General features: G+C 44.6%; 1 protein-coding gene across 1 annotated transcript in view; it reads right to left on the reverse strand.

Annotated features, from left to right (window-relative positions):
• Positions 1-11,145, reverse strand: part of Frrs1l (ferric chelate reductase 1 like) — a 34,551-nt gene extending 23,406 nt beyond the window's left edge. Inside the window, exon 1 of the mRNA XM_027942962.2 lies at positions 10,893-11,145. Within this exon, the coding sequence (XP_027798763.1) occupies positions 10,893-11,130 (238 nt within the window). The 5' untranslated portion in view covers positions 11,131-11,145. The remainder of the gene's footprint in view (positions 1-10,892) is intronic.
• Between the last annotated feature and the right edge of the window lie 870 nt (positions 11,146-12,015).

The following is a 12,015-nucleotide window of genomic DNA, read 5'->3' on the forward strand; positions in this document are numbered from 1 at the left end:
ATTTATTGCCTTGGTAGTATTTTCTTGCATATTTAGAGCTTTGACCCATTGGGAATTTATTTTTTATATAGTGTGAGATAAGAGATCAATTTTATTTTTTCCCTATATTGAATAAATTTTTCTCAACACCATTTGTGAAATAACTCATCTTTTCCCTAGGGATTTATGATGATACCTCAATAATGATAACCAAGTCTTGTAACATAGGTCAATTTCTGACCTATGTTTCTGAGCCAGGACTATATACTTTTAAATACCAGACTTTGTCTTATATCTTAATATCTAGCAAGACAAAGCCTACTTAGCAATTCATGAAACTTAATTCTTCCATGTAAACTATAGAAATTAATTTGCCAAGTTCTCTCCCCAAATGCTGCTAGACCTTTTTGGTTGGAATTGCATTATACATATAGATGAATTGTGGGAGGAGGGAGAATTAATTTATAATTTAATATAATTAATTTATAATACTAATTTTCATTTCCAAGATCATGGTATGCCTGTCTATTCACATCTTTTATATCTCTTAGTAGTTTTAGGACTGATACATTCTTTTTCATGTAACATTTGGATAATATAGGTTTGTTGCTATTTCAAACAATATCTTCATTTCTTTTACATTCTTTGCTTATTACTGCTAGTGAAGAAGGGAGTTTTTGGTTTCTGTGCCCTGATCTTGGTTATGACAACCTTACTGCATTGTCTTGATTATGTCTGTTTATTCATTCTGTTTGGTTTTCTTTGTAAATACTCACATCATGTCTTCCCTTCCAATTCTTATGACTCTGAATTTTTTTTTCCTTTGGCCAGGACGTCCTGTACTATATTGAACAGTAATAGTCATAATAAACGGGTATCCTTGTCTTATATTAACCCTAAAGAAATAAAATCTAAAGGATTTTCCATTAAGTATATTGTTAGTTTCAATTTTTTTCAAAAGAGACTCTATTAAGTAAAATATTTTTCTAATATATTTATAATCTTCTAAAAACTATACTTATGTATTAATTTTTTTTAGATAAGTTCTTGCTATGTTGTTGCTTATCTTGAACTCCTAGGCTCAAGGGATCCTTATGCCTCAGTCTCCCAAGTAGCTGAGACTATAGGCATGCACCACCATGCCCAGTGCTTGACGTTTTTAAGATATATTTTTAATAATCTAAATACTATAAAATTATATAGGTAGATTTTTTTTCTGTTATCAATTCACCATTGCTACAATAAGTGATACCTGTATATATTGTGTGTTTTTAGATACAGTGTTAGATTTAGTTAGCTAATATTTAAATTTCTTGAATTTTTAGCTTGTTTAAATTTTTCTTTATGCCATGTTACTTAGTTCCAGAATTTTCTTCCTGGATGAATTTTATTGAGCATTTTACTTAATAACACACACACACACACACACACACACACACACACACATTTTTTTTCTTTCTTTCTTTTTTTTTTTTGGTTTGGTTTGGTTTTGAGGTACTAGCAATCACCTGTATGTGCTAGGCAAGTGCTCTACTACTTAGCTACCTCACAAGCTTATATTACATAAATTTAAAAGAGCAGGGTTTTTTCCTATTAGATGCCATATTTTGCAGAAAACACAAACCACTCAAGCTATTTTAAGTAGAAAAAGATAAGATTTTAAAACATAAGTTTAGGGCTGGTTTGTGGCTCAGTGGTAGAGCACTTGCCTAGCATGTGTGAGGCACTGGGTTCCATTCTTAGCACCACATATAAATTAAATAAAGGTCCATTGACAGCTAAAAAAATAAAAATAAAAAAATAGGTTTACACAAAAATTTGTACATAGCAGCATTATACTCAATAGCCAGAAAGTGGAAATCACCCAAATGTCCACCTATTGATGAATAATCAACAAAATAAGGTAGCTGGGTATGATGATGGTGTACACCTGTAATCCTAGTGGCTTGGGAGAGTGAGGCAGGAGGATTGTGAGTTCAAAGCCAGCCTCAGCAACTCAACAAGTTCCTAAGCAACTTAGTGAGACCCTGTCTGTAAATAAAATATAAAATAGGCTCGAAATGTGGCTCAGTGGTTAAGTACCCCTGGGTTCAATCCCCAGTACAAAAAAAAAAAAGTAAATGCAAAAAATGAAATATGATTTGGGTACAAAAAATAAAGTACTGATATATGCTACTACATGGATGAAACTTAAAACTCATTTTGTTTAGAAGAGAGTAACAAAGGCCACATATTTTATAATCTCATTTACATTAAATGTCCAGAAAACATAAATATTGAGACAGAAAGATTAGTGATTGCCTTCAGCTGGGGCAAGAAGGGTGTGGGGAGGGGGAAGATGAGGAGACTGCAGGGCAATGGATAAGGGGTGTAGTATCTCTTTTCAGTGTGATGAATATGCTCTAAAATTGACTATGGTGATGGCTGCATAACCCTGTGAATATGCTAAAAACTACTGCACTGTACACTTTAAATGGGTGAATTGTATGAAATGACATTCAATAAGAAAAAGGGAAAGAAAGAAAAACCAGTATGGTATGGTCTGGATATGAGCTGTCCCCCATAAAAACTCATATTAATGCAGGAGATGAAATAATTAGACTACAAGAGTGTAACCTAATCAGTGGATTAATCCATTTAATGGATTAATAATTTGAATGGATTTCTGGGTGGTAACAGTAGGAAGGTAGGGTGTAGCTGAGGAAATAGATCAGTGGGGATGTACCTTGGGGATAATGTACTTTGGCTCCTTGCTCAAACTCACTCACTCTCTCTCTCTCTCTCCTGCCGTCTATCATGAGCTGAACAGCTTTCCTCCACTATAGCCTTCTGCCAAGATGTTCTGCCTCATGTTAGGCCCAGTGGGATGGAGTGGGCTGACCACAGACTGAACCTCTCACACTGTGAGTGAAACCAAAATATTCCTCCTCTAAGTAGTTCTTGTCAGCTATTTTGGTCACAGTGACACAAAGCTAACACACAATGGAAGTCTTGCATGTGATGCCCTAGCTCCACATTACCCCACTTCTGAATTCAAATGTCATGCATCTAATTGACGGAATCAAAATCACAGGCAGAACTTGGGCTTCAAGGTTGCACTGTAACCTCTGCAATAGAGGTAGGCACACCAGGGAGCGGGCAGGATAGATGCAGAGGAAGCCAATCCACCGTATCTTCATATTTCTTCTGCATCCTCACCCTTTCCTTTGATTAGATTTGTCCCAAAAAATTGTGTTCTCTTATGAGACTTTTCAGAGAGTCATATTTTGCTTTGGGTAATTGTCCTCATTTGTGTGTTTTCCATTTCACTTATTCCTATTCAGATCTGTATTACCTCCTCCTTTCTGTTTCCATTTTGAGTTGGATTCCATGTTCACATGTTTTCAATCTTATTTCCTGATAGATGTATTCAAAACTATAAATTTCTAAGCTCTACTTTAGATTCATGTGAAACATTTTGATGTGCAATGTTCTGATGGTCATTAGATGTGTTTCTTAATTTTCTTTATGATTTCCTCTTTTTAAAATTTTAATTTGTTATATACGACAGCAGAATGCATTACAGTTCATATTACACATGTAGAGCACAATTTTTTCATATCTCTGGTTGTACACAAAGTAGAGTCCCACCATTCGTGGTTATGATTTCCTCTTTAACACATGGGTTCATGTTGTTTTCTTTTCCAGACAGGCTGACTCCCCCGGCAACAACACCCAACCTGCTTTTGTTAATTTCCAATTCTACTGCATTGGAATCAGAAGACATCTGTATGATTTTGTTTTTGCTGTTTTGCAGTCTGGGGATGCAATCTAGGATGCTAGGCAAGCACTCTACCACTGAGCTACACACCCACCCCTCATTATGATTCTGATTTGCATTACCTTAATTGAGTATCTTTTCATGTGCCCCTTGGCTACGTGTACATCTTCTTTGGAAAAATATCTCTTTTGAGATTTTCCCCATTTTTAAATTAGGTTATCTATATTTTTGTTGTTATAATTATAACTCAATTAGCCTTTTAATCTCTGCTATGTCTAAAATTTTCCCTTTTTAATTTCTAATATTATTTGACTTCTCTCTTTTTTTTTCATGATCCATCTCGACAGAAACTTATTCTGATGGTTAATTTTATGTGTCATCTTGGATGGGCCCTGGTGCCTAGGTATGTGGTCAAACATTGTTGTGGCTGTTCCTGTGAGGGTGTTTTTGGAGGGATTACACTGGTGGACTTGGAATTACACAGACTTCCCTCTGTAATAGAACGGGGGGCCTCATTCACTCCCCCAAGCAATGCAACGACAGATGCCATTGGACTTGACCCATAACATGGGCTCATTACTTGGTCTCCAACCTGCTGGCCCAACTGTAAGACTTTGGACTTGAACTCACAGCCTCCACAATCATGTGAGCCCATCCCTAGAAGAAAGCTATTATTTTATTTTATTTTTTATCTGTGGCACCCTGATTAATACACTTATCTCTCTTATTCTTTATCTACCTATCCTAATATCTGTCTCAATATTTGTCTTGATATCTATCTCTCGATATCTGTCTATTTCAATGTCTATCTATTCATCCATTCTGTGTTTGGGATTGAACCCAGGGCCTTGTGCATGCTAGACAAGCACTCTACCACTGAGCTACCACTCCATCCTTTTCCTTATTTTGAGACAGGGCTTTTTTCTAAGTTTCCCAGGCTGGCCTCAAACTTGCAATCTTCCTGCCTCAGTCTCCCGAGTAGCTGGGATTACAGGTATGTGCCACCACACTCAGCTCTTACTCATATCTTTAAAGACTCACTTTTGATTTTGTTGATCCTCTTTACTGAGTATTTGGTGTCTCTTTCAATGATTCTGCTATGCCCTTATTATTTTTTTCTTTACTCTCCTTAGATTTATTCTCTTCTTTCTTGAATGTCCCAATTTCCAGCTTTTCCTCTTCTTATGTCAGTGTTTAAGCCCCAAAGCCAACTGCATCCAGAGGGTTCTATCTGGAGATTCTACAAGCAAATCAATTCCTAATGTCCCACACCAAGTTCCTCTGCTTCCCCAGTGCTCTTCCTCCTGTGTTTACTTTCTCAGTGAACAATCCGACCACTGACCAGTCTCCCAATCATGAAACCTGAGTCCTAGAGGTCGCCCCTTCTCCCACCTGGTGCATCCACTTAACCATCACTTCCTGTGATTCCTACCGCAGACACCTGAGCCTGCCTCCGGGCTACTTGTTCACCCTCCTATTCGGTTCCTCTTCTTCTACCATGAGCCATGTTTTTCTTTTTTAATGCTGGGCATGGACCCCAGGGGCCTGCACATGCTAGGCCAGCTCTCTAACCCAGCTACACCCCATGGGCCATCTTTCTGAAGCAACCACCTGACCCTGTTGCTTCATTCCTGAAAGACTTTCCCTGCCTCTCTCTCCTCCACCCCGTTCTATCTCCTTTGCACTGACTTGTCTTCTTTAGTTGTGCAATGCATACATTGCGGCCTGGGGATGTGGCTCAGTGAGGTACTTATTTTCTCGGTTGACTTTGGAGCTTCCCAGTATGGTTCTGAGGTTTCCGTGCCTGTGTGATTCACGGGCACTCTCTGTTCCTTTTCTGCAATCCCCTGAGCCTGCTTCCCATGCTCTACTGGGTGGTTAATGGCTTCTGGTTTGCTATTTATTGCTCCTAATTAACTGCTTGGCTCACAGCCTTCAGGTATTAATTTAGTACTAGACTCCTTGAAGTTTTAACCAGAAATTGGCCATACCATTCAGCTTCATCTCTGAGAGCTACTGCATCAGCCTCCTTCTGGGCCTCCTGAACCATTTTTCCTACTCATTAGAGTCGTATAACAACATGGCCCCATCAAGGGACGTTGTGAAGTGTGAAGTGCCACATGTGTGAACGCAGCCTTGCTGGTGGGATTCTGCTGCTCAGGAACCTGCAGCTGCCTGCCAGATCAACGCCTAACTCCTCTTCTCAAGTTCACTCACAGAAAGTCCCAGTTCCACCTGTCCAACTCCATTTCCTAGCTCAGGTCCCCAGGGACCCCCCACTCCAGGCAGGCTGGATGTCAACCAACAAACCCACACAGTTCTCTGCTATCCTAGCTGTGTGACTTTGGCTAAGATATTTACATTTTCTGTGGCTCAGTTCCCTGAACTCTGAGGCAGGGATCAGGGTAGTGTCTAAGTCACAGGGTTGCTGAAAGGAGTGAAGTCAATACGGATAAAGTGCCTAGAACAGTGCCTGAACACAACAAGCACTTGTTACCAGTTAGCTCCACTGCGTGTTATCATCAGCGCAGATTCATGGAGGGTACAGAGAGAGATCAGATGCAGATCGTCACCTTTAAACAATTTCTGGATTAGCAGGGTGACGAGTTACATAGCCACCTGCATGGTGGATGGAGGAAGGACATGGGAAGGTGAGGGAGCTCCTTCCCTTCCCCATGTTTCTGTCCTCTTTGCCTCTTTACCAGCTTGCTCTCTCAAGATTGCAAAAACTGGTCAGAACTCAATGGTCAGAAACTCACTGACTGGGCCACTTTACAATCATTCAGATCATTATGCCTTAAGATAAGCAAGCATGCATGGCTCTTTCCGGTCCCAGGCAGGGTCTGGCCCCAAGGCCAAGTCAGGTACCATCATCTTTTGTGGCTGGCTGGGTTAAGGCTCAGGATCTGTTCCTCAAACCTGGCCATCTGAGCAGCGGGGAGATGGGAGTGGGAGGCTTCCCTTGGGACCTAACCCCAAGCCAACATCTCACACAGTTCTTTGCTCTTGTTTTTCCCCAGAGAATCCACAGAATGGGTATTTGCCCATAATCAAATGGTGATCCACTGCATATTCTACCGTTGTTCAGAATGTATAGATTCTGGTTTGAGAAGCTCAAGGGAAAGAGGTGTGGGTACAAGTACCGAGACCCTATCCAGACTCCTGAGTGCTGACAGCCCACAGGTCATGGCAGGGTTAGGAGTGTGCCCTGGGAGAATAGCCTTGCTTATTGGGCCAGGATGGGAGGGGGAGAAAATCAGGGAAGGCTCCCTGAAAGAGGTGGCATTTGAGCCAGGACGGCAAAGATAAACAGTGTAGGCTAAGATAGTGAATTCTGAAAACCAGCATAGTTAAAACAACACATAATTTAAATTTAAAAAGTGAGTACATGAAGGGGTGATCAGAGAAACCAAATCAGGCAATGCACAGCTTCTGGATTGGGGGGTCCTGGGCAACCAGACAGAAGAGAGATGGTCTGTGGACAGGGTCAATAATGGTCAGTGGGTCTCTCCCAGCTTCACTGAAATCCTTATTCCACCCTCTTGCTCTAATTCCCTTTTTCTAGTTGCACATGGCCAAGCCAGCTCTTCATTACAAACTCAATTTCTTGGCTATTTGGAATCTGTGAAGTGGGGATTCTGCATGGAAGAAACCAGTGGCCTGATTGCCTCAAAAGGACAAATCTGTTTATTCTGTTGGGAAAAAAGAACAGTTTAGGGCTGGGTCATAGTTCAGTGGTGGAGCATTTGCCTGGCAGGTATGAGGCACTGGGTTCGATTCTCAACATCACATATAAATAAAATAAAGGTCCATTGACAACGAAATAGACACACACACACACACACACACACACACACACACACACTCCTAAAGAATAGTTTAAAGGCACGATTCCACTTGCCACTTCCTCCAAAGCAATCAGCCTGTGTCCTCCTTCCCCACTGAATCTAAATCCACCCTAAGGAGGGTCACCCCCTGCCTCCCATCTCAAGTCCATCGGCTACCTGGAGTGCCCATGCCTTCTTGCTCATGGTGGTTTGGGACACTGTTTCCAACACCTTCTGTCTCACGGTTTTGCCTCTCTGACAGTCCCTTTTAAGACAGTGTCAACAATGGTTTTTAAGACTCCCTCCTCAGAACTTATAGGGCGAAAGCCCAGGTCCAGGGTAAACTAGCAGAGGTGCTACCCCTGAGAGGTCCCCCCACAAACATCCCCACCAGCTCATGGTAGGATTTGTATCTGAAGAGGAAGTGAGAAACTGTCAGAGGGCAGGGCAGAAGAACAGGAAGTGGGCACTTAGGGCAGGTGTTATTACAGTCAGCTTTTTCACTGCTGTGACTAAAGGAGCTGACCAGAACAATGATAGAGGAGGAAACGTTTATTTAAGGACTCACAGTTTCATAAGTCAATCCATATTCAGCAGACTCCATTCCTGGGGCTCAAGGTGAGGCTGAACATCATGGCGGAAGAGTGTGGCAGAGGGATGGGGTTCACAGGATGATCAGGAAGCAGAGAGAGTCTTCACTCTCCAGGTATCCCAAAGCCAGGCCCCCAGTGAACCACTTCCTCCAGCCACAGCCCACCTGCCTCATTACCACTCAGTTAATCCCATCAGGGATCAATTCACTAATTAGGCTAAGGTTGTACCCCAATCATTTCTTCAGCAAACTTTCTTGCACTGTTTCACATATGAGCTTTTTGGGGCGGGGGGGACACCACATCGAAACCATAACAGCAGGGAATGGGAGGAGTAGCAGAGATTGTGAAGGGGAACTGGGCCAGGGTAGAAACTCCAGAGAAGGGAGTCCGAGCTTCCTCCAGGGAGCAGGTTGAAATTGTCACAGGTTTTTAAATGCAACACCAACAGGGTTAGAGGTGGGCTTTAGGAAGGGTAAGCCGGTTGTATGTACAGAATGGATGGGAGGGGCAACCAGGGATTTGAACACACATGACAGCATGCCCTGCCACCACTGGATGGTCACCTCATCTAAATGCCCTCCCTCTTCCATCTCACCAGTCTTTCATGCCTCCAGCTGGACTCCACATAGCTGTCCTTGATTATAGGGCCCACCTGATGTCCAAGTTTATAAAACTTGACCATGCAATTAACAGATCATTCTCTCTGTATGCCTAAACTCTGAGCTTGTCCTTCATATGTTAGGCATATGTACCCAATGAGAATATAAGCTCATGTTAATGTCACCGGGCAGTACTAGGTTGGATGTATGCAGAATAAATATGCATCAGATGTTTCCAGAAACAGATGGGTTTCAGAATACTTATCCTTTTCCAGAGTGATAGGTTCTGCTTCTGCTTGTTGTCCTCCGACTCTGCCTGTCATTTACACCTTGTTCCTGGCCACATGGCTGCCCAGCTAGAGGACTGCACCTCCTAGCCTTCCCCACAGCTCTGTCATGTAATGACATTTTTGCCAAAGGAAGATGAGCAGCAGTGATTTGTGCAGACGGCCTAACAGGTAATTGCTTACCCTGAATTTCTCTATTTCTTTCCCTTAGTCTTGAACAAGGACATGCAAGCAACCTGGCTTCTACCACACAGATGAGGTCAGAGGGGTAAAGGACTGTGGAGCAACAATTGGAAAGAATCTATGTCCCCAAATGACCTTATGGAATAGAGCCCACCCACCAGTCCCAGAGCAGCCAGGTTCTTATCTGCAAGAAAAATTCTCTCTCTTATTTAAGCCACTATATGTTGGGAATCTCTGTTTCAGCAGTTAAGACTACTTAAAAAATATATTTTCCCCAAATCTATTCTCTCCATTTCCCTTAATATAGTAATTCCATTTTTTTTTAGAGAGAATTTTTTTTTAATATTTATTTTTTAGTTTTCGGTGGACACAACATCTTTGTTTGTATGTGGTGCTGAGGATCGAACCCGGGCCGCACACATGCCAGGCGAGCGCGCTACCGCTTGAGCCACATCCCCAGCCTGTAATTCCATTTTTTGAACTGGGTCTATTATGTCTCAGCAGTGAGGTTACCGTTTCCAGCTGCCTTTACACCTATGTGTGACCACATAACTAAGTAAGTAGAATTGTTCATTGGAACCTCCAAGTAAATCTCCTTATAAAGTAGTCAATGACCTCTTCTTCCTACTTCCTTTTTCCCACTATCTGGACGGTGAGGGTAATGGCTGGAGCTCAAGCAGATATTTAGGACCATGAAGTTACATGCTAAGAAATACAAAGAAGCAGAAGAGCAGGATCCAGGGTCCTGGAAGATCAGGGAGCCGCCACACAGATTCTGGATTACTTCCAGCTTTCTTTACAAGACAGAAAATTCCATCTTGTGGAAGGCATTTATGCTGGTTGCATATAGGTGAACCTAATCATAACTAATAGAAAACACCCTTGAACAGATCCCAACATTTCAAACCCCAGCTTGATTGTCAGTTATCCCTCTTAGCCAAAGAAAAGGAAAATGACTACTTTCCAAAGTTGCAGAAGTAAGACAGTTTCCACTCCTGAATAGAGTCAGTTTGCCTTTTGTGCTCATTGAAGCAGCTCTACAGGGAGGCTGGTGGCTGACAAACCCCCAGTCTTCCAGCCCAGATGGCCCCAACAATGGTGGCTCACACTAGGGGACCAGAACTGCTGTGGCAGAGAAGTGGGCTGGGAGTGGGGAGGGAGATGTGACCCAGCTCTGGTGCTAGGGCAGTGAGCACCAACAGAACGCTAAGAAGATGGGGCGCTAGTCACGGCAAACTTAGGTCAAAACAGATGGGGAGGAACAAAGCAGCATTTCTCACTAAATTGGGGTTTCTACTTTCTACCAACTGACCAGGTCTCACACACCCCAGACCAGATGGTGGCCTCCTCCGTGGCTGGGAGGGTGGAGGCCAGGGAGCCTCAGTTCAGCACTCCTGTCCACAGCCTCGCAGGACTTGGGTGACCACCTCCCTCTCCAGGCTCAGTCTCCCCACGTGTAAAGCAGACAGCAGAAGCTGACAGCTCCTGGGCCCAGCCTCCAAGCCCGTGGGGGTCTGAGTGGAGCGCTTCCCAGCCTGGCCTTGGCGGTGCTCCGCTGTCCCCCATTAGCATTCTGACCAACCCCCTCCCGCCCCCATTCCTGCCGCCCTGGGTCCCCACCCCCGACTCCCCTCTTGCTGCCCCTCACCCTCCTGCAGCCTCACCATCATCTGACAGATAGCGCAGGTCGTAGAACTCCCCGGCAAAGGTGCCGTAGGAGGAGTCGTGTCGCGGCACCGCCTCGTCTGCGCCCGCGTCCCCCCGCGCGCGGCCCCGGGGTCCCCGGCCCCCCGGGCCCGCGCCGTCGTCCGCGGGGCTGGCAGCGCAGGCGGCGGGCCCCGCCAGCAGCAGCAAGAGCAGCGGCGCCCAGGCCCGCGGGCACTGCCAGGGCGGCCGCGCCATCGCTGCGCACCGATCCCGCAGCCAGGCCGCTCCGGCCGCAGCGGGGGCGCCGCGGGCGCGGGCCGGGACCGAGCCGCCGCCGCCAGCACGCGCCCGCGCAGCCGCGGAGCCGCCGCACCTCCGCCTCCCCGCCTCTGCTCTGCGCATCCTCGCTCCAGCCCCGCAGCCTCCCCCTCCACTCACCACCGCGTCCTCTCCTTCCCGGTAGATTCCCTTCTGCGTCCTTCCTGCCATTCTCCCCATCTCCCTCCTCCAGCCTTCCACCCTTGCGGATTTTTGACCTATCCTAGGCCTAGCTACTCAAAGTGTGGTCCCTGGACCAGCAGAGTCAGCATCACTTGGGAGCCTGGGAGCATCACTCATCTCAGGCCCCACACACCAGACTCCTAAATCAGCATTTGCTTTTTACCCAAATCCTCAGGATCCCACAGTTCCAATTCAGAAACTTTCTTCTAGGGGTTTTTACCCTGGTCACGACTTGCTAAAACTGCTGCCTTCCCCCAACTCGTTTCTGCACCTTCTCATTTCTACAGAACACCTATTAGACCCGTTATTTCTTGGGATCAACTCAGAAGGAACTTGAAATGGAAAGATCTCACTATAGAGATGAGTAAACTGAAGTGGTCAAAGGGTAACTTGCACCATTGAAAGTAGGCAGCTGGTCCTCCGCAGCAGGCAGCGTGGGCCTTGACCTGGCCCATACCGTGTCTGGTGCCCACGCTGAACTCTCCACGTTTTCAAAAGCATTCCTGCCACTTAAATTCTCTGTTATTTACTCAGTCATCCATCTATTCACATCAAGCACTTACTATGTGGCAGGTCCCAGGATCCTCTACTGATGACAGTTGTTGGAGTGATAACAGGTTGAAACTGCTAAGCTGTTTT

Source organism: Marmota flaviventris, chromosome 13 (assembly GCF_047511675.1).
Source record: "Marmota flaviventris isolate mMarFla1 chromosome 13, mMarFla1.hap1, whole genome shotgun sequence".
Classification (NCBI taxonomy): Eukaryota; Metazoa; Chordata; class Mammalia; order Rodentia; family Sciuridae; genus Marmota; species Marmota flaviventris.